This window comes from Micromys minutus, assembly GCF_963924665.1.
Source record: "Micromys minutus genome assembly, chromosome: 17".
Lineage (NCBI taxonomy): Eukaryota > Metazoa > Chordata > Mammalia > Rodentia > Muridae > Micromys > Micromys minutus.
In genome coordinates, this window is record NC_137952.1 from 21838257 (window position 1) to 21865227 (window position 26971).

The following is a 26971-nucleotide window of genomic DNA, read 5'->3' on the forward strand; positions in this document are numbered from 1 at the left end:
TTTCTTAAATAAGACAATAAATACAAAAATGAAACTACATTTTAAAGCTTTGTCACCTCCAAAATATGAAATGATGTGGAATCTTGGAGTTAAACAACTCATTCCTCAATCTTAGATTGTAGATTCTTTTCATCTAAAATCGAGAAGAGATTTCCATATCCCATCTCTATCTCCTGCACCATGCCCATGCCCTCTCAGGCACTGAAGAGCCACTGAATTCATAGGAGGCATTCCTACTATATAGGAAAGCTTAGCTCAAGATGTTTCAAATTTTGAAGTACTTCAACCAGTAAAGCCGATGTAAATATTCCAAAATCTGAAAAACTTCTCCATTAACTTTTATCTCCACATGTGTTCACGCAGAACCCTGCAAAGTAAGCCCAAGGACTTGAAGTTCTTCACACACACACAAACACACACTAATAGTGTGTGCAATGCTTTGCATCTAAAACACAACACCGAGACAAGTTGTTTCCCAGAAGTTATTTTTAATGTCTATGCTATATAAATAACATTTAAACACAACACTATCAGATATTTATCTAAGTAAAATGTACAGGGGTACATTTAACAATTCAAATTCTAAAATCAACCATCTTCAAAGGAAAAAAATCTTGATTAAAAATTTCAAGTTTAATTATACCTCCTAAAAATTTCATTGTCATATTAGGCAAATTATGATCAAAATTACCTTTAAAAATGAAGTATGGCTTAAGATTCATCAGTTACCTCAACATCATAATGCATGAAGCACCTTGGTTGTTATTTGGCTTTATTTACTCTTTAATTCAAAATCTAAGTGAAACCACAGGCGATGATGCCCAAATCCTTCTGCCCCCAACAAGAGTAAGTGTTCGAATACCACTGAGGCCAATTCCCATCTTGGTTGTGGGTCAGGAAAACAAACATGAATGATTGAAGATGTGAGACTTGTAGGGCATCATCCTTCCCTTTACATGTTACAAGTTCCTAGTGAACACTGTTCCTGATGAAGGAATAACAAGAGGCACATGCAGAACAGAACTCATGTCCTTTTCATATAAATAAATCTAGCCAACAACCTTTTAAAGTTACTATAACCCCTGCTTTAGGAAATCACAAAAAAGTTTAGATACTTCAGTAATAGAGAAAAACAAAGTAGTCTTATGTCTAAGTCCAAATTGCTCAAGCATCGAGACCACTTTATAAAGAACACACTGAACAAGCACCCTGAGCTACTCACTAACACACAAGCATTCTGCAACCTGACCCAGCAATTGCTCATTTTATTTACACTGATAAACACTACATTTGACAGTTACAAGTCTACAGGCTTACTCGTTGGTAGCAGTTGAGTCTTTCCAATAGGATTTTTAGGAGAACCTTTGTACCAGACCCTTTCTTTATCTAATGGTTTCTTAGGAACTCTGTTTTTTATCCCTGGAGCAAAAGCCACACTGTTATTTACAACAAATTTTAATCTATCATGATTAGTGAGATCATCCAAAGGAAACTTAATTTGGCCATCAGATTTGTTCTCCTGTTTACAAAGTCTAGTAGTTCCAAGAGAAGTATTCAAAGGTTCTGGCTGTCTCTTCATTTTTGTGAAAGATTTAGAACTTAGCTCAACACTTAAAGACGTAGACTTCTGTGCTTCAAGACCTGACTTAGTATGTGGAACAGAGGGACTGTTTGATGTGCTTTGTACACAAGAGGGAAGAGCACTGTCGCAGCTCACTGATTTAATGAGAGGAGAAGCTGTGTCACCAAGGATTGCCAACTTCTGCCTCACAGGCTGCCTGCCATACTCCAACAAAGAATTAATTCTTCTGACAGACTGACGGACAGGAGTACGCTGAAATTTAAGAGGTGATTTCACATTTCCTCTGTTCGGTTCATTTAGAGAAAGTTTATTAAACCACTGTATGTGGTCAGAAACCTTGCCCTGCCCTTTCATTTGCAGACCCCCAGAAACTGCACTGTCACATTTTTCTATCAGTGACCGTTGCCTAGCAAGTCTGTGGGGCCGAGGTTTTGAAAGGACTGTCGTACTGCATGTGCTCTGCTCTAAAGAAGACTGAGCATCATCTTCCACAGGAGCTTCACATGCCCCTGAGTTCTCCTCCACCACATTCTCATTCCCCCGGGACGAAGTATTTAGTTGGTTCCTTGGGGACTGTGGTTCCTTGGTTAACTGCTCACTGGGGAATGCTTGCTGAAGGTCAGCTTTGGGTGTTTCTGAGTGCATGTCTTCACATTCCACCTTCACCTGAGTTGAGTAACATTGCTCACTGGCTTCTCTGGTAATTTCGGGACTTTGATACGGCGAGGGATTCAATTCTGAAGCATAGTTCTCATCCACCGCAGTATAGCTCCCATCACAGCTCTTTGACTCACTCACATCACTCATGTCTCTGGATTCACTTTCTTCCCCTGAATTTGTTACTGACGACTGCTCATGATTTATCACCATATGAAGATCACTCCCAGATTCAGAAAATGCTTTCTGAATCTTTTGCAAGGTCTCGGAGGCCAGGTTACCTTCATCCCCACTAAGGGAACTCCCCAGCACACTGTTGTCAGGTTGGCTATGGAAGGTGGAAGACCTGAGCTCACAGGACACGACTGGTGATTTTTCAACAGTAATGTCGGGCTCCAAAGAAAAGCTCTTCACCTCAAGATTTTGCGTTATTGGAGAAGTTCCATTTGCATTCATGTCTTGAAAACTTGAATTACTAGGTTCTGTCCAAGACATCCGGTAACCTGTTCCATCTAGTTGATCTGGAGTTAGTAAATGTTCCTCAGATTTGCTGATCTTTTCTGAGCCTAAAATAAAGCAGTTAGTGCTTTTAATACTTTACATCTTGCCTAGTTTTGAAATATATTCCGAACATATAATAAAATTACTGAGCATTATTTCCAAAACATTAAAGATGCTATAATTTAAGGTAAAAAAAAATGTCCAATGTTGACATTTACAAGCATCCTCCAAGTGACAGAAAGCTACATTGCCAATCATATATTTTCACCATTCAAATGAGAACTTTAAACTTCCAGAACACAAAATAGCATATTTTGTCTTAAAGAAACAGATACCAGAATTTGAGGTAAAATTCTAACAGTATTGTGTAAATGTACCTTTCTTTAGCAATCTTTCATCAATATCTGGGCTAAAAAGCAGGCCTGTTTTTACAGACTCAATCCTATTCTTTAGATTTTGCTGATTCGCTAGTCGTCGACCGACATTTTCATATCTATTGATGACAGGACATCCATTCTGTACAGAAAAGAAAATTTAAAAATGGTTGAGTAAAGTAAATCCAGTTAATTAAAACTATTAAAACCAATCAAGTATTAAAATCAGTAACTAACTTTAAAAGGTTTATATAACTAAAAGCTAACTTTGTAACCAATGCAACATTCTGACCTGCTGATGAAATGCATAAACATTAGGTAACAGTTTGCAAAGTAAAATGAAAAGAGTACAACAAATCCATTCAGTATTATAAAATGCATAGGTTCTCTGTGCCAGGGCCTGTTGACAAAACTGTGTGCACGCTGTGTATGTGTATGTGCACTGTGGAGAGGTGGTAAAATTCCTTTTCCTCATAGTATTTACATCCTGAGATTTAGAAAATATTACATTAAAAATAATAATACAATAAAAAGAAAATAGTACATTCTATATCAATATAATACAAGGTCAAAAGTGATATCGACAATAATAAAACAGTAGATAACATTGCTGGGGATGGTGGGAGTATAATTTCACATGCAGATCATGTGGAGCACTTCATGTTACGTTGGGGTTTCATTCAGAATGAAAAGTATCATTGGAGGACTCAGAACAGAAAAGCAATATGACATAACTTGGTTTTTAAACGTCTATTTTTGGGTGGCAAGTATTGCAGAAAGGGTAGAAACAGGCACACCTTAGATTAACTGCAAGTTATCTAGAAGACACTTTGGAGACACCTAGGATCAAAAGTTAAAGTCTTCTCTACAAGAAAAGAAGTGGCACTTGAGACTCTCAGTGAGGAATCAAGAATGTGCAGTCTGCCTGGGAGATGGCAGTTAAAGGGCTTTATTGTAGGGATAGCTGCAGCAAGGAACGGTAACGAGGTGTGTGTGTGTGTGTGTGTGTGTGTGTGTGTGTGTGTGTGTGTGTGTGTGTGTAATTGTATTGCTTAAAAATCCAAGGGGATGAAAAGAAATAAAGAGCTCAGTATTAAAACACATGCTCAGCACAATAAAAGACAAAATACTCCCAAAATCAAATACAAACAAACGCCAAACCCTGCAAGCAAAGACAGACACTTGCCTGTTTAGGGGGCACTGTAGGCCAGAGAACTTAATGTGGTATTTAGACAAACAATGTTGAATATTCCATTACAAAAAAGTTTGAAAAGTAACATGAAAGTAAGCAAAAAAGCCATAAGGGGTCCTGAGCCAATGCTAGGAGGATACAGTGAGGCCTTTTAGCTGACAACTCTTGACTGCTTGCTTAAGAGTATTGAAGGCTATCTTGTTTTGTCTGTTTTTTGAGACAGGGTCTCAACATATATCCCTGACTGGAGCAGAACTCACTATGTAGATTTGGCTGGTACTGAAGTCACAGAGCTCTTGATTCCTGCTTGTCCCCTTCTTGAATGTTCAGGACACACACACACACACACACACACACACACACACACACACACACACACACACACACACACTGGTACTGAAGTCACAGAGCTCTTGATTTCTGCTTGTTCCCTTCTTGAATGTTCAGGACACACACACACACACACACACACACACACACACACACACACACACACACACACACTGTTCCTTGCTTGCCACAGTTGTTTCTCTGTGTCCCACGTCCTGAGATTAAAGGAATGGACTCCTACCTCGATAAGAGCAGTCTAAGAGTGGAGTTCTGAGATTAAAAAGATGTTGATAGAGTGGTGGTACATAGGTTTTGGAAGAAAGGCAAATGTGAGAGGGTACAAGTACACAGTCTTACGTTACTATGATTGGTTTTATGCTATGGTTAATAGCCATAAGCCACTATGACATTCATGATTGTGGATCTAGAACATAAGATAGCCACACCTCTGGAGGGATCTGTGGCAGCATTTCCAGAGATTATTAGAAGAGTTCTGGCCTACTGAACAAAGTAATCTAGCAAGGATCCAGAGGCTGATGGCATCACTAGGAGGTAGTAAAGGTGGGAACTGGCAGAGAGAATAGGTGCGTAAGTCTGGACCGTGCCACAGCCCTTCCTGCATTCCTTTTCTGTTTCTTAGCTGCCATGCTGTGAAGGGCTCTGCTTGTCACATCCTTCCCACCAGGATCAACTAACACTTTTAAAACCACCAACCAAAGGCACATCCCCTTCGTGCCTGCTGGTTATTCTCTCATCGAACACAACACTTACTGAATCTCTGTTCTTCCCCAGACTAAACTTCAGACGGAGAGATCTTCGGACCTTTTCTTTACGACTGACTTTGGGAGAGAAGCAGCCTGCTTTTCCTGACTCTACCCTAGAGAGTGCAATTTAACATGTCAGTTTGTGTTATAACGATCACAAATTCTTGCAAAATAAAAATTTGATGAAGTCCAAAGAAATCATATTGTTAATAACTAAGTGATATATTTTTTTAAATTACTTAGACTTTAACATTCTCTATATAAATGATTATCTGCTCATGACAACTATTTATCATCCTCGGTCACAAACAGCCCAGGGTCATTAGAACAGATTACTTATAAGCCCAACAAATTTAAAATTACACCATCAACATAGAACAGGATTTTTATCAAGGACAGCAGATTCAATTTAGTATTTCCCCCCCTCTTTCTGAAGGCATATGAAGGGTCTATAATTAGTGAGAACAAAGACCAAGGAACTTAAATAATCTGATTAAGCTGTAATTTTTGTTGGAATGACAGTTCACATACCACTAATCCGCCACTGAAAATACCATGTCTTGGACGGATTACCTGTAAACTTTTCTGCTGGCAATCCTTTTACTGCGCCTTAGGTCTGTACTGTTCAAGTGGTTTCCACTCATAGCGATTGGTGAGAGAGAGCTTTGAGACGACACTTCAGGGCTTGTATCTAAGTGAACTGGAAGGACAGTGATATGTCACACATACTTTCTTTGCAAAACATAAAAAGTGCAGCAAACAGATTTAAATCCAATTTCTACCACCTAAGCAGCAACAAGTAGTACAATTTCTGATTAGAGGTTTCAGGTATCAAGTTATCAATAACTGACCAAAAAGAAAGTCTTAATCTTCTATTTAAAGTTGCCAACTAAGGGTTTTATTATCCCTAGTCTTACAGTAATTAAAACTAAACTATTGGCAAATTGGAGTGTGAGCTTTCAGGATAGAACTACTAGCCAAACATCTACCAGATAAGTATAATTCACCAATAACTTTTGTCAAACAAACAAAATCTAGTAATCTAAAGCCATGCCTAACCCATTCAACCTCATTATTCAGTGTTGTCTAAACTGAACAGATAGAACCATGTAATTTGTTATAGGAAAAATGGACAGATAGACAATGGAGGTTACATATAAATTAGACTAATGTCCTAATTATACCCAGTATATTTTAAACAGTCAATTCATTGATTAAAAAAACAATTCACAAAGTGTCCAAAAAGGTATCTGTGGGTTTGTTCAGTCATGAAAATAGTGACCTTAGTGACTTCTTCATGCATGGGCCAAAGAACATTTAGTGGTCAGTAACACATCCAATATGACTTAGTCATCTTAAAAAAACTCAAATGTAAAAACCAATCTGTCTCCAGACTTACAAATATTTAACTGATTAGTGATTAAGTAAGGGGGCCAATAGAAGAATGATGAATTAATTAATTAATAGCAACTGAATTACTATTGAACGTTTCATAAGTCAGCTTTTGTGCTCAAAATGAAACATTCAATGGTGCTTAAAACAAACTATTAAAATCTAAAAGACTCAGATTTTGATTAAATGTCAGATAGGGGACCCATTTCACTTTTGATATGAGACTTAAATAATGAGATTCATAGCTAACATGAACCAATCATATTTTGTGTGTGCTAAAAGAATAAACTAAATCTAAGATTCTGGACACAGAAATGCATGTTCAATAAACATAAACATCTAACACGAGTTTCAATGTCACTGAAATAAAATGACAAATGTGTGAAACAGTAAGTCAATGACCTCGACCCAAGTTTAAGAGCTTTTGTGAAACCTACTTGAGTGACACTCATTATGGATTTGGAGAAACTTCCTACAAGCACCCAGCATGTCCAACCACATAGAACTTGAGCACCAGTGCCACCTGCAGAAGCCCACAAGCTTAGGTATCTACCATCACAACGTAACTTTTGGCTCTTATGGGTGGCATTAGGAACTATTTGCTGAGAACAGGGCCTTGTGTTAATGTTGACACCCCAGTGATGAAGACTCTCCTTGCTACCTGAGACTGGTGTAGAATCACTGCTGAAGAGATGACTTGGCAACAGCTCAAAGTTCAGGTTGTGCTTGATGGACTTCCTTTTCTTACTGGAGAAGACATGAGAAGACTCTCCTGGCAGTTTACGCTTAACACTTGGTGTGAGAATCAATGGTGATACTGAGGCCTGGGCTGAAAACCACACAGAAATGACTTGCTTCTCCACAAAAGCTTCCATTTCTTGCAAGCACTATTACTTAGACGTTAACAACAAAAGTGAGAGATACATTTCTATTGCCCACTATCACTTAGCTAATTTAACATTCTGCAATTATTTAAAATAGCCAAGTTACAAAGAGGCAAGATTCATTTTTTTGCTTGAGGTGGGATTTCCCTATTATGTAGCCCAGATAGGCCTTGAACATGAGATTCTTCTGCCTCATTTTCCCAAGTACTAGTGTTAAAGGCACAAGCAATCATACTGAACTTGGCAAGGCTCTTAAAAAGTAATGTAAGTTAAACAAAGTAATGGACAGATGAAATATCAATACAGAGAAGAAAATTACATTCAAAGATAAAGCTAACTGTTACTGACTTCTCATAAGTGAGCATTGACCAATTCATATTTCACTGGAAACAAAACATGTTGTCTTTGATTGGTCAAGTATATTTATCTACTCACAAGCCGACCAGTACACATTATTAGAATACAGAATGTATAACTTTCTTGTTCTGACATAAAGTGAGGTTTAGCCATGTCCAAATACTCTAAATTATAAGCAGTTGAAAGTCATGATCAAAATTATTTTTAAAATAACAGAAAAAGACACTGTTCCCTACTTACAATTTTGAGTTCAAACTCAACACAACTAATAAGATCATAACAGTATGCACAGTACAGTAGTTTTTAGGAAACACTACTTTATCATACAATTATCTGATAGTTAAATAATTACAACTGTCCTTTACAGAGCACTAAAGACACTTTCATTTAAACATTTATTTATAACAAACACCTACCTGATTTATCTTGTTGCGGTGTAATAGAGGGTGTTCTGCTAGATTTAAGTTTATTTAGGGCTCCATTCACAAAATCTGAAATGCAAGGCACATACAGTAACATAAGCAATCAAAATGCAATATAGCATGCCTGGTACCAATAATAAAGAGGACCCATGTCTAAGAAATATCTACATTTGTTGCAGGAAGTTTTATAGGTTGAACTGTATGGTCTAGATAGAAGCCATATAAAGATAAGAAGGAAATCTTATCTGCCATACAGATTTCAGAGCCTAGCTGACATAGACAGGCTTCTAGAACTGTGACTTCTAAGTCATTCAATTTGTGTCCTTTGACAGAGTAGCCCTAAGAAAATAAGTGAGAAGTAATAAAAAGAACCTACAAAAGTAGCAAAGAGAGAACAAGAGTAAGCAGTAAATAAGTCAAAAGATTCCAAATGAAATGACCCTCATATGGAGATGGATAAGTGATCCACTCTGGATAAAGTGCTTGCTTTGCAGGTGTGAAGACAACGCTCACATCAAGAACCCACATTAAAGCTGCATCTGGCAGCATGAATCTGGAGTCTCAGTGTTCCTTCTGGGAGAGTAGGAAGGAGACAGATAGTAGATTCCTGAAAGCTCAAAAGACAGCTAGCCTGGAGTGCACAGCAGTAAACAGAGATCCCATCTCAAACCTCAGGACTGACATCCAAGGTTGTCCCTGATGGCCCTTTGTACCCATGCATGTGAACACATTTGAGGCCAAGCAAAGAAAATCCAGATTGAATCAGTGAGCCTGGAGAGTGATTATGGCCCAGTGAACCTTCTATTAAAGATTTAGCACTTAGTATTATATTATTACTTGAATCAATATGCCTGTGCTTTATTTCTCCAACTAGGTATCCAAAAGACACATACCACAGCTAATGCTGATGTTTGCATTTTAGATAAAAGCCGATCTCAGCACCACCCTAAAAGAGAGCATTAATTACCTCCAACACTTTGTCTTCGTTTTCTCTTACATTCACCAGGAGTTTCACAGTCTCCCTCAAAGCCTTCCAGAGATGGAGCAGCACAGAGTCCATCAATGCCTAGCATGGCTGGTATCTTTTCCAGGATAAAATCTGGCACTCGTCCTGTATTAAAATGTTCATAGGACAATTAATGATTCCTTTCCTCCTTCCTCTTCCATTCCCAGAGCACAGGTACATTGTAGTATTGCCCTTCTAACAGCTGTCTTCATAGTTCACAGGGAAGGGGCAAACAAACCCCACTACTAGACAATGCAGCTTCCTCTTACCAATGTCCGATGCATTCTCGATAAGCGTTTGCACCACTGCTGCCTGCAGACGTAGCTTCTTCTCTGTGTTGGCAGACATCTTTTCATGGCTTTCACTTGTCTGAAGGAGATTTGGTGCAAATATTACTGCAAGATTGCTGCTGTCCATTTTATTCTCACTTGCCCTGATGACAAAAGACTTTTTTAAACGACCAAAAAAAAATCAGACTCCAAGAAGTTAAAACACACTAAGTACATTTACTTTACCTGTCACCTAAAAGGAAAACAGCCCTCTATCCACCCACATGCCTGGCCTGAGAAAGGAAGGAACAGAGGAGAAAGAGGAAGGAGCACTAAGGGTAAGGCTTGAGTGTGAGTCTGTCTGATGTGCACAAGGCCCGAGTGCCAACCTCAGCACTCAAATTCATATAAAGACTGTACTAATCTGTACACACTTTTTTCTTTCACACAGATTTGTCTATTTATCTTTTAGAACCACATATAGAAAGCAAAGCATTAGAATATATCAATCATAAACAAGCATGTTTACTAACAGCAATAAGAGGAAAATTAAGAAACACAGACATATTTTTAAAAGCTCAGCAACCAGAATCTATCCAATAGACAATGCCATTAATGCATCAAATAAGACTCTGAGGCAAAATATTAAGTCACCTGGTATACTGTTTCAAAAATTACAAAGGGTATATTTCCTGTAGTAAGTAAGATCTTAAATTTTTTCATTCCAAATTAAATTTATTAACTACTAAGAACATCTTTAGGCAACAAACTCATTTAATCACCACTTACCTAAGAGAAACACTCTTAAGAAAGTTAAAGAAGTATCTTAATGTATCAACTGTAGGATCTGCCATAAGACATGACAGCAACAATGTAGCTTTATTCCTCTCGTCTGCTCCTAACTGTTGAGCTTTGAAAAGTGCTTCATGCAGATCAGCTGGGAGGACAGGCTCTGGCAGTTCCCGGAAGAACTGCTTAAGCAGGCCTGCAACATCACACGGAAGTGCAGAAGACAGGCAGGCTTCACCATGATCCAGTTTACTCTAGAACAAACACAAGAATTTTGAGCCTTCTAGAAGCTTAAATATGGTAATGGCTGTCATATCTAACTAATAACTCTGGTTTTAAAATACTAGTTCTAGAAGCCTAAAAATAATAAAGCTGAGTTTTCTTTTCATATAGTATTTTATAAGAATGAAGAGCACAAATCTAAATGTATGGTATATGTTTAAAGTATATACAAGTTAACTTAAAATTCTTTCAGGAAAATATTTTCAACTATAAAAATCAAATCAGAAAATGGTACTACTGAAAGAGTACAGTTCAAAACTGGGCCTACCTTTAGTGCCTTTAGACGAATAACAGATCCCGACTTCCTAAAAAGCCCTTCTGTATGAATATGCTCTTTTAAAGATGTGCATGCATCAACAAGAAAGCTGAAAGAGAAAGCATGTTCTTTCAAAGATCTGCATATACACCTTGATAACCCCATTCTGCCGCTAAAATAAACAAGCAAGTCATCATGTTTTCTCAGTTACCGTGCCTAAAATCCTCACGATCCTTGTAACAAAGCATTACCTAGTTGTTCTCCTCCCTTCCTAACTTTTCCTCTAAGGTCTACAGCTTTACTCATGACAGTGTCAATGTGTGCCACATCCAGCAAGGCTCCAGGGACAGAACTGACTAAAGGTAGCAAGGGAATGAAGAAAAGTCAGACACAAATAGCTGAAGTCAGGTGGACTAGCCTCCTTGATAAAGAAACCAAGCTCCATGTGTTTATTACATAGACTAGGTGGTGGGTTATTGCATACTGCTGAATAAGCAGGCAGGTTATTTCATACAGGAAAAAAAGAGGCAGGGTTACAATATACAGCTAGATCAAGAAGGCACTCTTAATCTAATTGCTAATCTCTAAAGGAGCAGTCTTTAAAGAATATCAGTCTCATTCCTGGTGGGGTGGAGGGCTATGGCGTACATTTTCTGAATACACTGCCAACACTTGCCCTTAGTCCCCAAAGAAGGCTTTGTCATTTCTGAGCCTCACTCTGGAGAAGGCTTTTCCATTCCTCTCCAGTTGTAGATAGAGCTCTGGGGTCATTGGCATGACTGTGCCAACAAGCAGCACATTCACTAGGACCTCACATTGTTAGTTAGTTAGTTTGACACAAGTGTCCTATCGAGTCTACATTCTTTTCTGCCTCTCTTCAAGACTTGCCCTGCTCGTCACATCCCCTTCTTTACCTAACTCAGACACATTCACCCTCACTGTTCCTAACAGCTTCCTCCAAGGATACCAATGCCTGTCGACTCACCAAATCAGATCACCAATCCACATCAACTCACTGTCTCCTCATACTGCTTTACTCAGACAGGTGATCCATCCATCTATCCCCTGCTCCAGTGTCCTGTTCACTATTCCTCTGGCTTCCTGCCATCTCCCTAAACTACTGGTTCTCAAGCTCCTTTTAGGTGCCCCTTCTTGATGTCTACGTGTAGAATGACTTGAGCTCTGTTCACCTTTTTTGAAGAAAAAGTTTCATGTAGTCCTAACTGTCCTCACATTTTGCTGTGTAGCCACGGTGACTTAGAACTGCAACTCCTGTAATCTCTAAGCATCGGCATTACAAATATTAGCCACCATGCCTGCCTGACCCAAGGCTTGCTCTATGCACTGTCTCTCCACAGTGGTGACCTGGCAGAGCATGCATACCCATCGTCTTATATTTCCCCCCAAAACATCAAGTTTTCTTTCATTCCAATTTTTTCCTTTGGAAAAATAGAATTCTTCCCTGTCCTTCCAATCGTTCTCATGTTAAGAGGTGAAGGTTCAATTTTACCTATGAATTAATTTCAACCATTGGTAACTTTAAATCAATAGCTGGCACCAAAAAATGATGCCAGCCACAAGCAATGATAGAGCTGTTTTGACATGCTTAAATGTCAGCCCTAGGAACAGGATGGCTGATGGCTAGTTTTGTGCTGAGTCTGCCCAGAGATGACCAGTTTCAGCCATTCCTCCCAGATCTAAGACTTTGTTATACCAGCTAGAGTATGATGTGTGTGTTGTCTGCTCACCTTGGAATGTGTCCATATTCTGGAACAACTGAATGAGGTAACAAATTAAAGGGAACTCCAAATATCTTACCCTAAAATGACAAACTCAGTTATTAATAAACTCAGTTAGGCATAAAGGAAAATCTTTAACATTAGGCAAATAAAGATCTTAGGAATAAAATCATTATCAGTAATAAGCTTTAAGCTATCAACCAACTAATACAAAACAATTAACTGAAGCACATTTACTCCCAAGTAACTCCCAAGACAATATGCTAGTTAGTGTTTTGAGAAAGAAAAAAAAAAAAAAAACTACCAAGATAAAACACTGCCTTCAAATACTCAAGTGCACCATCTTTGCCCTCATTCTGGAAAACTAATACAATTAACAATTAGTGCTTAGACCAAATTTTTCCCAAACAGTAACCCTTCCCTATGCTACACAATTCCTCGGTGACCTTATTTGTACTTTTCTCTAGTCATCCTACAAATACCAATTTTCACATAAGACCAAGTCAGCTGGAATGTCAAGCAGTAACTCCTGAGTTCCTGCCACATCTGAATACTTGTTAAAATGCATCAGATGTGGGTATTTTGAGACCTTAAGTTTTCCACACTGTACAGCAAAGTGCTTTGCAGCTATGTCCTGAAGTACACAAGACCAAGATTGCAACATTCAAGACAATTTCATTTAGCTACCTTGAGATTTACTTTTTAAGAATATACATTCAGGGACTAGAGATGTCTCCGAGGTTAAGAGCACTGACTGCTCTTCCAGATGTCCTGAGTTCAATTCCCAGCAACCACATGGTGGCTCGCAACCATCTGTAATGGGATTCAATGCCCTCTTCTGGTGTGTCTGAAGACAGTGATGGTGTGCTCATATACATAAAATGAACAAATTAAATAAATCTTAAAAAAATATATGCTAGAGAATATCATCCTGAGTGAGATAACCCAGTCACAAAAGCACAGACATAATATGCAGTCACTGATAATGGGATACTAACCCCAGAAAGCTCGGCCTACCCCAGAAACAACTCACAGACTGTGTGAAGTTCAAGAAAAAAAAAAGAATATATTTTAATTAAAATAGAACTGTATCACATCCCCCTTTCCTTCCTACAGCCCCTCCCAGTTTCTCTCCTATCCCCTCAAATTAATAACCTCTTTTCCTATATTATTGTTACATATATACATATGTGTATGTATATGTACCCACAAATACTTAATTACAACCTTAAAAAATGTATTCGTATACTTTTATGCAAAAATGCTTAAAAATTTGTACATTTATCTTTGTTTAAAATAAAGTTTTTCAATTAAAAAAAATATGCATTCAGTTTATACCAAGGATTCCCAAAGTACAGTCATGTTTTTAGTGCTTTTTGCCACTGTGTTCTGACTATGAATTTCTTAAAACTGTGTCACTAATTATGAAGGCTTTCAAACAAATTTTAAAAGTCCGCATACTCAATTAAGCCACTGCACTTAACTCCTGGTTTAGTTGAGAAGCACCTGCTCTTCATACTGCTACTTGGGTCCTTCTGCTTGAGAACACCATTAGGCACTGCTGATTCAGCCCAGCAATGAAATTTTACCACCCCATTTCTAGCTCTTGGTTTGTTTTGACAAATATTCCAAGCAAAGAGACCACCCAGTTAAGAACAGTTTAGGTTTCCACTGGCAAGACCGACAGTTTTTAAATGCTGGCTTTGTCTAATTAGCTGTGCAATCTTAATCAAACCATTCTGTCTCTTACATCTGAGCCTGAATCATTGTGTTATTGAAAATTTGTATCTCATTAGAATGTTACTAGCATTACAGGTGAACTTATACCATACAACGGTTAATTCAGATATGAATAACTGTCATAGTTGGAAAGGAGGCAAGTGAAACGTACTGTGCCAGGCTTACCTACAGAACTTACCAGGAACTACCACTCTATAGAACAAGAAAGGAAAGTTTAATGAGAATAAACAAGTAGTCCACATTCATAGTTAACTGCAGAGCAGCAGTCAAACTCAGGCCTGTCTCTAAAGGTAAGTGTCAGGGTTTGTTAAGGAATGAAAGAAAAAGAGCAAATACCTATTTTTAAGGTTGCAGGAAGCCAGTTTTACCAACAGAAGTAACCACTGTAATTTTTAAGCATACATAAACATATCAAGTAGGTGTGGTGACTCACCTTTAAAATCTCAATACCAGGGAAGGGGAAGTTGGAAGCTCAGCAGCTCCAGCCAGCTTTCAGCTAAGGAGTTCAAGGTCAGCCTGGGCTACATAATACCCCATCTCAAAACAACAAAATTATGAAATTAACTCTCGGTTTTTTGTCTTCAAAGTGCTAATAATAAATTACTCGCATACCTTTTTTGTTTCAGACAGGATTTCTCTGTGTAGCCTTGGCCTGGAACTCACTCTCTAGAGCAGGCTGGCCTGGAATTCAGTCGCCAGCCTCTGCCTTCCCAAGTGCTGGGATTAAAGAGGTGTGCTACCACCCACTTACTTTAAAAATGACTTATATGCAGTTTTCCACAATGAAAGTCTTGATTACTCAATAGAGAATAAAATCTCAACACAAACCTTTTGATTTCTACCACTAAATTAAAAAAAAAAAAAAACAAAAAACAAACAAACAAAAAAAAAACCCAGCTTATTGGACCAGTGAGACAGTTTGACGAGCAGAGTGTTTGCTGCTAAATCTGACAACCTGAGTTTGATCCCCAGGGCCCACAAACAGGAGAGAACTAATTCATGCAAGTTGCCTCCTGACCCCTAGATACATGGTATGGCATGGGTCGGTCAGTGCACACACAAAAGTAACTGGGAAGTAGGGGATGGAGGTGAGGATCCTGAAACTTTAGCAAAAGTAAGAACTCAATGCTGAATCATTAAAACAAAACAAAAAACTTCAACCAACTCTGAATTTTCAACGTGCTTGTTTTTAAAAAAACAGCTTTGTTTCAATCAAGGACTGATGTTGGGTAGGTAATGTTTACACTACTAAAGAGATCAGAAAGCTTGATAATGTTGGGCAGCAGGCCTGTTTTCTTAAATTGATGAGTACAGAAGGATCATATGAAGCCTATTTCTAAACTTGGGCTGACTCTCATCTAATGATTCGTTTGACGTGCACTGAACTGCCCACCCTAGCCTGACAGATGTTTCCCTCCCCCACATACTGCTTGTTTAAAACACAACAGATTATCAGATCAGTAGCAAACTCTTTTGAGTAGGAAGCCCAGTATCCTATCCCTACCACTGTAAAACAAAACAAAACCCCACCGCAACATAAGGCACCTTTGAGCCTCACCACCGAGGTTGAATTCGAACCACGTGTCTTTCTTATCCAGAATAAAATGGGTGTGCCCCGGTCCCTACGCGTTTTAACTTACCCTCGTTTCCGTAGCTGCCGTTTCATGTCTCCTGCGATCACACTGACTGCGGCCACCCTTGACCTTAATGCCATAGACAGCCCGAAGCTGCTGCAGCAAGGCCAATCTGACCAGTCTCTGATCCCACATCCCGAACACGTCGCCCACTCTCCGAGGACGACTCCGGGTCCTGACTTTCTTTGCCACCAACCAACTCTTCCAACTTCCAAACACGCTCAAGCTTGAGCTCTGCTCCGCTGCCTTCCGGCCACCTCTGGCACTCTTCTGGCCCCGGCCACTTCCTCCACTTTCCCTCGATCCACTTACACAGACCTTCTTCTCTCCCGCCACACTTCACTCTTGTTTCACTCCCACCAGCCTTCCTTCCGGGTCACTAGGCCCTGTCAGTTACTTCCACAAACTTCCCTTTTTCCTCTGACTCCCCCGTTTCCCTAGACTAACGCCTGCCGCTAGTTTCTCGCTTCCGGACACTTCCACTTATCCTCTTCACGTAGGGTGGCCTTCCCCGCTCAGAACTCCAGAGATGGAACCGCGACCTTATTAAGCTCCTCCCTCCAGCCGGGCCAGCCGGCTGCTCAGGGATCTTCCAGTCCCGGTCCCCGCCCGGGCTGGTCCCCGCCGTCACCCCGTCTCACACGCTGCCTTTCCCCTAGCCCATCAGCCTTGCCTGTGGCCCCGGCCTGCTAAAGCTTAGTGGCTGGGCTCATCCCAGCGCCCCACCTTCTCGGTACGCATCAGACCCGAGGCGACCGCACCTGAGCAGCCTCAGCCAGACTCAAATGCCAGCGCCAAACAGCGCTCCGCCTCTGATTGGTCCGCTCCTGTTTTCAAAATGAGGACCCCATTGGGGTGGCCAGGAGCTGCCTGACTGAATGGTTCCGGCAAAGCAGAGAGCGCAACGAGCACCGCGCGTGGTGAGCAGGCTTAAGAAATGTGAAGAGGGTGAGTTCCTCTTTCTACTAGCCGATTTCTTTGGGGAGAAAAGTGTCTAAAGCGTGTTTAAGTATATTTGCTTTGCTCTTCAGACAGTATACTTCGGGAATCCGAATAGACAGCTCATAACTTCCGCCTTAACTCCGCCCTTTTCACTTCTTAGCTGAAGCGAAAGGTCCTGTCATAGAGAAGCCAATTCTACGGGAGGCGGGAGGAGTCAAGTTTAGTTATGAATCACAAACGCCGTGTGTTTTGTTTTTATTGTTTGTTTTGTTTGTTTTTGAGACCTGGGCCCAAGGCGGGAGTTGGAATCGTGGCCATTAGTCCTTCTTTGGGAGACTGGTTTTAGTATTAAATTTTCTTACATAGGTTGTTAAGCACAACAAAGATGACTTGTCAAGAGAGTAGTGGAGGAATATGGACGGAGTCTGTGGGAGGCGGCTCAGCGATTGTTTCCTTCTGTAGGACTTGGGTAAAGGACCAGAAGGCCTGTTACCCATTGCCATTACTGAAACCTTAGCTGTTTGATTTACATGCAAGACGCCATCACCCTCTCAGCTTGTGCGGGTTAAAACACCAGTAACACCTCCCTCCCTCCCTGTGTGTCTGTGTATGCATTCAGTCATAACTTTAAAAATAACTTATGTCACATTTTTCGGGTTCTCAGATGCTAAGCATTCCTTTTAAGATGCTTAGATCAGCTTTTGAATATTAAGTAATGTTTTCCATTTACATCCACATATGTACATGCTGGGTAGTATTTATGTCACCTTGACACAAACTAGAATTATCTGAAGGCATGGAACCTCAAGTGAGAAAATGCCACAGGTTCCAGCTGTAGGGCATTTTCTTTCTATGTGATTGATGGGGAAGACCCATCCTATTGTGAATGGTGCCATCCATGGCCGGCTCTTGGTTTTGTGAGAAATCAGGCTGAGAAAGTTATAATGGGTAACTTCTCCATGGCCTCTGCATCAGTTCTTGCTTTCAGATTCCTTAAGGCTACATATCTCTTTTTTCATTATGTTGCTTTTGGTCACGGTGTTTCATCCCAGTGATAGTAACTACTGGAAACAGAAGTTGGTAGTAGAGAGTAGGGTATTACTGTGACAGGCCTGGACATGTATAGGAATATGGAAGATGTTGAGACTTTGGACTAGAAAGGTGGTTGAGTATTTGAAGTGGATCTTTCTAGGTCTACCTATTAGGTGCATGGAAAACAATGGTGCAGAGAGCAATGTAGATGATGATGGCCCAGCCCAAGAGATTTCACAGGGGCAAAGTTGTTTTAGGTTGTTTGAACACATAGTGAAACCCTAGACTGTGAAGTAGAGAAACCTTGTGGTGTGGCTGAGCCCTAGAACACACCTTTAATCCAAGAGCTAAATAGAGTCAACCCTGGATCAAGAGACAGAGCAAGTAATTTAGCTGACAGGAAGTGAACATTTTGTAGAAGGATGTTGATAAATTCTACTCTTATTTAAAAAACAAAAACAAAAACAAACTACTCAAGGAAAGAGTTTGGATTAGTACCAGTCAATGAGAAGACTTAAAGACAGCCTAGTACTGACTGTATTGTGTGTTTGTTATTGGTCACGCTTATGCAGATGTATAAGAAACAGCCGGACTGGGAGAAATACAAAATGTACCGTTGGTGAAGTAGAGCTCTGGGCGATAAAAAGTTTAAAGAAAGCCTGACGCTGAATAGAGTAAAGGGAGTGGTGACTTTGGGGAAGGACCTCACCCAAGTAAGCTTGCAACTTGTGAAAAGGAATTAAACAAAAATCATATGCAAGTGTAATTGACAGAGGGGTTCAAGTTCCAACCCCATCAGCAGCAGAGCTTGTGAACTTTAAGCATATCGTTCTGGCTTTAGAATTAAGGGTATAAGACAGGGGCTATGGGATAAATAACAAAGGCCACTAAGGGCAGACATGTCAAGGATATTTCTGCATGGGTTCCTAGAGAGGTTGTTGTGTGATGCTGTCAATGTAAAATCTGAGTTATGTTGGAAACCCCAAGATATTGGATATGTCAGAGTTGAGGGATACCTGTCAAGGAGAGCTGCCAAGCAGGTATGGAACCAGCCCAAGAGAGAGAAAGAAGTGCATTGCAGTCAGTCAACAAAACTGAAAGGAGCTGAAGATCTGAAAAGTGCTTTGACATCAGGTATAGAGTAGTATTTGGAGTTGCCCTGCTAAGTTTGGTTTAGTATTTCCTCACTCTGCCCCTTTTCCTTTTTCTTTCTTCTTCTTTTTCTTCTTCTTTTTTTTTTTTTTTTTTTTTTTTGAATACTAATGTATATTCTGTGCCATTAAATGTTTGATGTTTGTAATCGGCTTTTTTCAATTTTGATTTTATAGAAGGTTACAGTTAACCAATTACCTTGAGTCTTGGGAGATTGTGAACTTTGAATTTTTAAAGAATGTTGAGACCGATAGACTATGGGGACTTTTGAAGTTGAACTGAATGTATTTTTGCATTATGATAAAAATACAAGCCTATGGGACAGGTAGTGGGATGTTGTGGTTTGAATAAGAATAGAGCCCATAGACTCATATATTTGAATGCTTAGGAACAAGGGAGTGGCACTATTTGAAAGGATTAGAAGGTTTTGGAGATGTGGCCTTGTTGGAGGAAGTGTATCACTAGGAGTAAATTTTGAGGCTACAAAAGCTTATACCAAACCCAAAGTTTCTTTCTCTCTTTCTCTGTTTATGGATGAGGATGATAATGGACTAAACCTCTGAAACTGCGAGCAAGCTCCAGTTAAATTCTCTCTCTTATAATAGTTGTCTTAGTCATGTTATCTCTTCACAGCCATAGAACAGTGACTAACAAAATGTGTAAGCGTATATGTGTGTGTATAGTTACATATATATTGTTACATATCTATTGTTATATTATTACATATATACATATATATAACAATAGAAAATGAAAGAAAAGAGGTCATGAAGTTAAGAGGGAATAGGGGGACATGGGACAAGTTGGAGCAGAATGAGGGAGGAGGCCAGATTATGATGTAAAAATAGTATTTACATATAATATTCTCAAAATATTAAAAATTTATATAAGAAAAAGATAGGGAAATAAATGTGACCAGAATGTATTATACACATATATGAAATTTTCAAGGAATAAATTAATTTTTCAAAAGTGAAGGTGAAGTGGCCGAGTGGAAACAGTGTTAAAGACAAACTCCTGGAGAAAGATATAAATTTTTAATAAGAAACTGCATTAAAGAGAAATGGGATCTATTCCCTGTCTCCTTGTTTCAATTATAACTCTAAAACGTAACTTATGTTGTGTATATCTTTTTCAAGATCACATTTTTTTTCTTGTCTCAGGTGGTTCAGAATTTCTTTTAAGACTCTCAGATCAGCTCTAGAATAATAAAAGAAAATGTTTTCTATTTATGTTGACCTCCACCTTTAAAGCTGAACTCTTTAAAATTTTAACTCTTCTTATAATGAAAGTAAAGGTAATTACTTATGTTTACATAGATGCATATTTGTTTTCTCCTCAGATGTTCACATAGAAAACAGAATAGCAATGACAGAATAAACTACGACTCAACAGGAGTAACAACACAGAATTGCTCACATATAAGTGATGGTTCAGTTTGTCACAGTTATCCTAACAACTTGATACAACCTAGAATCACTTGGGTAAGGGTCTCAATGAAGAATGATTTACATGGGCTTGATCATGTCAGTGGGACAATTAAATTAATTGATGGGGGAAACCCAGCCCACTGTGGGCGGCATAATTCTCTAGGCAGGGAGTCATGAATTTTATGAGTGTAGAAATAAAGTTGAGTACAAGCAAGCAAGAAGTGAACATGTAGATGTTCATTTCTCTCTGCTATTGACTATGATGTGATGTTATTAGCTGTTTGAAGTTCTAGTCTTGACTTCCCTGCAGTGATGGGTTAGAGCCTGGCATCGAAATAAACTTCTCTCCTCCTAAATTTGCTTTCTGTCAGGGTATTCTATCACAGCAACAGAAATAAAACAAGGACAGAAACTGGCCCCGTGAAAGGGGAAGAGGACAGCTGGGATAGACCTGACCATGTGACTTTTTTGCTTTGTGGTGGTCTGAATGAAAATAGCCCTCATAGGCCCATAGGGAGTGACACTACTAGAAGGTGTGGTTCCTGTTGGAATAAGCAAGGCTTTGTAGGAGGAACTATGTCACTGGGGGTGGCTTCAAGGTCTCAGACACTCAAGCCAGACCCTGTGTCTCACTTTCTCCTTGCTGCCTACTGGTCTGAGTGAAGGACTCGCAGCTACCTCTCCAGAATCATGCCTGCCTGCCTGCTGCCATGAGAGGGAACTAAGTTCTAAACTGTAATCCAGCCCCAGTTAAATATTTCCTTATACAAGTGGCCACAGTCATGATGTCCCTTCACAGCAATAGAAAGCCTAACTAAGATGTGCTTCGAACTATTTTTGTGAGAGGAATGTAGAACATTTGGTACATTGGGCTGGAAAGCCCACTGAATAGGAAAGCAGAGTCTGACGGGATATCTTAGTGGGAGCTTTGGTAGTAATAATGCTGAGTCGAATATGGGCAGTTGCAGCATGGCTCATGAATTTTTAGAAAGGAATAAAGACTATACCAGGAAAACGTATAAGAGCTATTCTGTGACATGTTGGCTAAGAATGTGTGTGTTCTGACTAGGGCTGAAGAAGCATCTGTGGTTTTTAAAGGGATCACTAAAGTGAAAACTCCTGTGGTTCACTGGGACAGCAGGAAAGGATTCCCCTGAAGTCAGCATACAAAGGAAGATACAACTTTGGTCCAGTTTGAGCTGCTGTATCTCAAGCTCATTACAGAACTAGGAGATGTACAAATCATCCATGTGGTGCTATTTTGACAGCATGAAAGAACGGGGGTCATGGAGAGTGAGTGAGAATTTTATCATGTGACAGGATTAGAGTCCCCTGCAGAGGCCCCTGAGAGGACATTTAAAGGGGCTGTGAAGGTAAAGTTCAGTTGCAGTGTGGATTCCAGGATCCTGTAGTTAACAGGATCATGGGATGTTTACCAAGAGAGGTGGAGGTATATGGTAGAGAGAAGCTGTGTGTGTGTGGCTGAAGGCAGGGAAGGGCAGAGCTCAAGCCTCTGGAGCCAGGAAAATTACACTGTGAGCTCCAGATGACGGACATGTCTTCCTTTGGTGTGACTGTTTACTTGCTATACCTTTGTTGTTGTTTTTTTGGGTTTTTTTTTTTTTTTTCATTTTGGGATAAGAATGATTTGTGTAATTATATTTGAAAGTATAAACTTGTTTTTTATTTTATATGGGATCATCCTAAAGAGAGATTAGACTTTTAAAGTATTGGAGCTATGGTCCAGAGGTTTTTAAAATGGAATTGCATTTTATATTATTTAAAAAATAAGTGGGTAGTTAAGAGCACTGGCTGCTCTTCCAGAGAGCCTGAGTTCAATTCCCAACAACTATATGGCTTCTCACAACCATGGATAATAGGATCTGAGGCCCTCTTCTGGCCTGCAGGCTTTCATGCAGACAAAGCCATCATACACATCAAATAAATAAATAAATAAACTTAAAATATTGAAAATTCGATATAAAAATAAAATATGAGATTTTGGAGACAATATCAGAAATTTATAGCTTAAAAGTAGTATGTTTGGGGCTGGAGAGCTAGCTCAGCAGTTAAGAGTGTATACAGCTCAACTTAATTACTTTTCTATTGTTGTGATAATATGTCATGTCTGAGGCACTGTATAAAAAAAAGGGTTTAACTGGGAGTACAGTTTCAGACAGTTAGAGCTCACCTCCGTGAAACAAAGGCATGGCAGCAGGAATAGTTGATAGCGTGCTGACATCTTTTTTTTTTTTAAACAACTTTATTTTACAAAACAAAGATAAATGTACAGATTTTAAACATTTTTTTCTTAAAATTATACATTTTTGTCAGTACTTTTTTTCAGATTTTAACATAATTTTTACATAAAACTATATGAATATATTTTTTAGTCAGTACTTGAGTTTTTTCAAGGTTTGATAGTATGCCTTGAAACTTAATAGTTACAATGAGCATAAAGTACATGTAAAACAAAATGTAACATGGAAATAGTTAAAGTTTTCTTGTTTTGTAAATATTTTTTTGTTTTGTTTTGTTTTCTTTATTTCTTGGACTTCATACAGTCTGTGAGTTGTTTCTGGGGGAGTGCAAGCCTCTGGGGTTAGCATCCCACTATCAGTGACTGCATATTATATCTGTTCTTTTGTGACTGGGTTATCTCACTCAGGATGATATTCTCTAGATGCAGCCATTTTCTTAAGAATTTGGTTAAGTCATTGTTTCTGCTGGCTGAGTAGTATTCCATTGTGTATATGTACCACAATTTTTGTATCCATTCATCTTCTGAAGGACATCTGGGTTCCTTCCAGCTTCTGGCTATTATAAATAGAGCCGCTATGAACATTGTGGTGCATATATCTTTGTTGTGTATTAAAGTGTCTCTGGGGTATATGCCCAGAAGTGGAATAGCTGGGTCTTCAGGTAGTACTATATTCAATTTTCTGAGGTATCGCCAGACTGATTTCCAGAGTGGTTGTATTAGCTTGCAACCCCACCAGCGTGCTGACATCTTGATCCTCAAATAGAAGATAGAGGAAAACAGGGTGCTAACTGGGAATATCACAGACTTTTGAAAACACAAAAATTTCCCCCAGTTGCATATCTTGAATAAGGCCACATTTCCTAGTTCTTCCAAATAGTCCTAACAACTGGGAACCAAATATTCAAACTTATGAGCCTATGGGGCCCATTCTCATCCAAATCATTGCAGAGGCCCTAGTTTGGTTTCAGTACCATCTTCCCACAGCTCACAACTATCTGTAATTCTAGCTCCAGACAGATCTTATGTCTCTGGATTCCACAGGCACTTACACACACACACACACACACACACACACACACACACACACACTTTTTAAAAATGTTGCTTGGTGTCAAATTGACCAGCAGTGAAGTTGTGATAGTTAATTTGCAGATTTGACACAATCTAGAATTTCCTAGGAAGAGAATCTCAATAAGGCACTATATAGGTTATCTAGATTTGATTGGCCTGTGGATCTATCCATAAGAGATTGCTTTAACTAATGTAGGAAGACACCATTCCTGGATTTGAGGGCCAGGGGCAGTGTAAGAACAGAGAAAACCATCTGAGCACCAAGTAAGCATACATTCATTTTTCTTCAGTTGTGGCAGTAGATGTGATGTGACCAGCTGCTTCAAGTGTCTGTCCCTCTGACTTCCCTCATGTGATAGACTGTAAGCTGGCATTGCAAACCCAAATAAACCCTTCCTCCTCGAAGCTGCTTTTTGTCAGTATATTCTCTCAGAAACAGAAATAAAACTAGGACTCTGATCCGAAACCTCCCTAGCAGTCCCCACTTAATCCTTGCACAAGTGGACGAGGCTAGAGTTTTAAACTTGTGGACAGTGTATTCCGTGGGCTTTCTAAGAAGCAGATGCTGAGACAAACATGTACAAAAGAGCTATTGGAGGGAAGCACTTTAAAGTAGAAGGGGAAGATAGCAGGGGTAGTCGCAGGGAACCTTTAGCCCAGGACTCATGTGGAAGAACAGAGAAGTGGGGTTGCATAAGAACCTCAGATTACAGCACGGTGCTAAAGACCGACTGGACAAAGTGATGGAAGTTCCAATTCAGCATTGCCTGGTAAAAGAGTCTGAATCCCATAGAAATGTACAGACTGTTAACACAGTGACGGGCCCAAATGTCAGAACACGATCTCAGTTGCTTATGCTCTTTGAATTGGGAAATCAGAGCAGGACATCCTGATGGACTTGGAGAGTGTTGTCAAACAACTGGGGCTAAAATCTCAGCTCTACCATTTAGTCGTGGGTGATTTATTGAGCTTCTGTGACTTGACTTTTCTTTTGTATTTTCAAGACAGGGTTTCTCTATGTAGCCCTAGTTGTTCTGGAACTCACTTTGTAGACCAGGCTGGCCTTGAACTCACAGAGATCTGCCTGCCTCTGCCTCTGGAGTACCAGGATTAAAGGCGTGTGTCACTATCACCCAGCACTTCTGTGACTTGTAAATTCCTCATAAGTAAGCTGGGCATTCTGGCACATGCTTTTAAGTACTTGGATGACAGTGGCAGGAAGATCACTGAATTTGAGCCTAGCCTGGTCTACAAAATGAGTTCTAGGATGGCCAGGGCTACAGAGAGAAAGGTTTTTTCCAACCCTGTCTTGGAAAAAAAAAAATCATTACATGCAATAGAAACTACCTCATTAAGCTATTAAGAGAATAATACAACTCATGTTGTAGTCCTAACATTTTTTGTCTGGTATACCAAATTCTTCAATCAATGTTAAGTACTTTTATGACATATACTTAAATTGGAGAAAGTCAGAAGTCTCAGCCTTCAAGTATTTTTTTGACAGTTGTATGAGTTGCTGAATGGAAGGAAAAGGCCTCCTTCACACGTGCAGTGCCCTGTCGACTCTTCTCAGTATCTTCTTGAATGACCATCTCTTATGCTCTTTGGACAATGCTGAACTTCACCTCCAGGGGCTTAGCAACAGGGAAGAGGGTCTAGACTCCGGTCTGTAGTTAGGGTAGTTATGCAGCAGCCTCTTTAACACCTGACCCATTTCCCCAGACCACTGATAGAATTAGTTCTTGTTCTACAAACTGCTGAAAATTCAAGGAAGGACAAAAGAGATGAGCTCTAATGGGTCCAACGTCGAGATGTCTTTATTCTGGCCCAATGGTTAAAACAGTGCTGTTTTTTCAGGGATCCCAGCAACCAGCTGCATGATTTTATGATATTAACTGACTCAGAATTCATGAACTGGTCTTCCACTGGCCGTGCAGCAGAGGTGACAAGCAGAAGTTTCTGTTAGCTCCAGACAGCAGATTAGCCACTCAGGAAGAACATAGAAACACACAAAGGGGCTGTGTGGCCACCTCCCATTTGTACATCCAAAAGAAAAGGCTCTATACCCTTAGGCACACTGGTATAAAATGGGTAACGGACCTGACTTGGGAATTTTTCTAGGGAAGTTTCTGGAAAGAAGTTGTTCTTCCAAATAGCCTCAAAATTGAGGATTTATGTGATGTTTTTGTCTAGTCTCTCGCAAAATTTAAGTTCTGAAACTGTCTAAGGAGCTCCATCAAAGGACCAGGTGGTAAGGAACAACATATATTCAACGCAGCATGTCAGTTGTTAATCCTCATTTTATACCTAGCAAGAGGCTGTTATCCCCACTTACAGATAAGAAAGCTAAAATTTGGAGAATAACATTGTACATCCCAACACATTTAACCTTAATTCTGTGTTCAGTCTAAAACACAATTCTTACTGGCAGAGCTCCAGTTTTTTCCTGTAAGGACATAATAACCTTGATTGCTAAGTCACCTGGCCTGACTGTAGGAAAACTCCCCGTGGAAAAGGTATCCCTCAGTAAAGTCCAATTTCCCATAATAGGTTACTAACCTTGATGATCACTTTCTTCAAGTTGTCCTGAGAGGTGAGAGTCTTAGTTGTGGTTAAATTTCCCAATGGCTTTATTTTTCGAAGGAGGATATACATGCCATTGTGGAGAAAAGAAAAAAGGTTATGAGGAAAGAAATGACATTGACAGATATGGAAATCCACTTTAGAATTGTACTTGAGGCTGCCCACATGATTCCAACTGCTTCTTAGGAAGAGTAAGTTAATGAATGGATTTCATGGTATGGATGCCTATCACATGACACTGTTGTAAGAAGAAACAAATGTGAAAATGCTTTGCACTGTGAATAGCCAAGAAAGTGAGCTATCAATTTCAACTTGTAAATAAATTAAT

The 26971-nt window shown here is 39.6% G+C and overlaps 1 protein-coding gene across 2 annotated transcripts; it reads right to left on the bottom strand.

The window, feature by feature from the left end:
- Positions 1-1297: 1297 nt before the first annotated feature.
- LOC308431479 (inactive Rho GTPase-activating protein 11B) lies at positions 1298-16305 on the bottom strand (the record flags this gene model as incomplete). 2 transcript variants are annotated; one of them, XM_080930968.1, is made up of 12 exons in its annotated part: positions 1298-2805; positions 3118-3256; positions 5408-5513; positions 5974-6100; positions 7454-7621; positions 8450-8524; positions 9423-9566; positions 9731-9894; positions 10520-10773; positions 11070-11166; positions 12806-12876; positions 16177-16305. In XM_080930968.1, 12 exons carry the CDS (start codon positions 16303-16305, stop codon positions 1298-1300), a joined length of 2982 nt encoding a protein of 993 aa, XP_080787094.1. The 2 variants fall into 2 exon arrangements, with proteins under 2 accessions (XP_080787094.1, XP_080787095.1); XM_080930969.1 differs by lacking the exons at positions 1298-2805; positions 3118-3256; positions 5408-5513; ... (1 more) ...; positions 7454-7621; positions 8450-8524 and having other exon boundaries at positions 9522-9554; positions 9774-9894.
- Positions 16306-26971: the final 10666 nt, after the last annotated feature.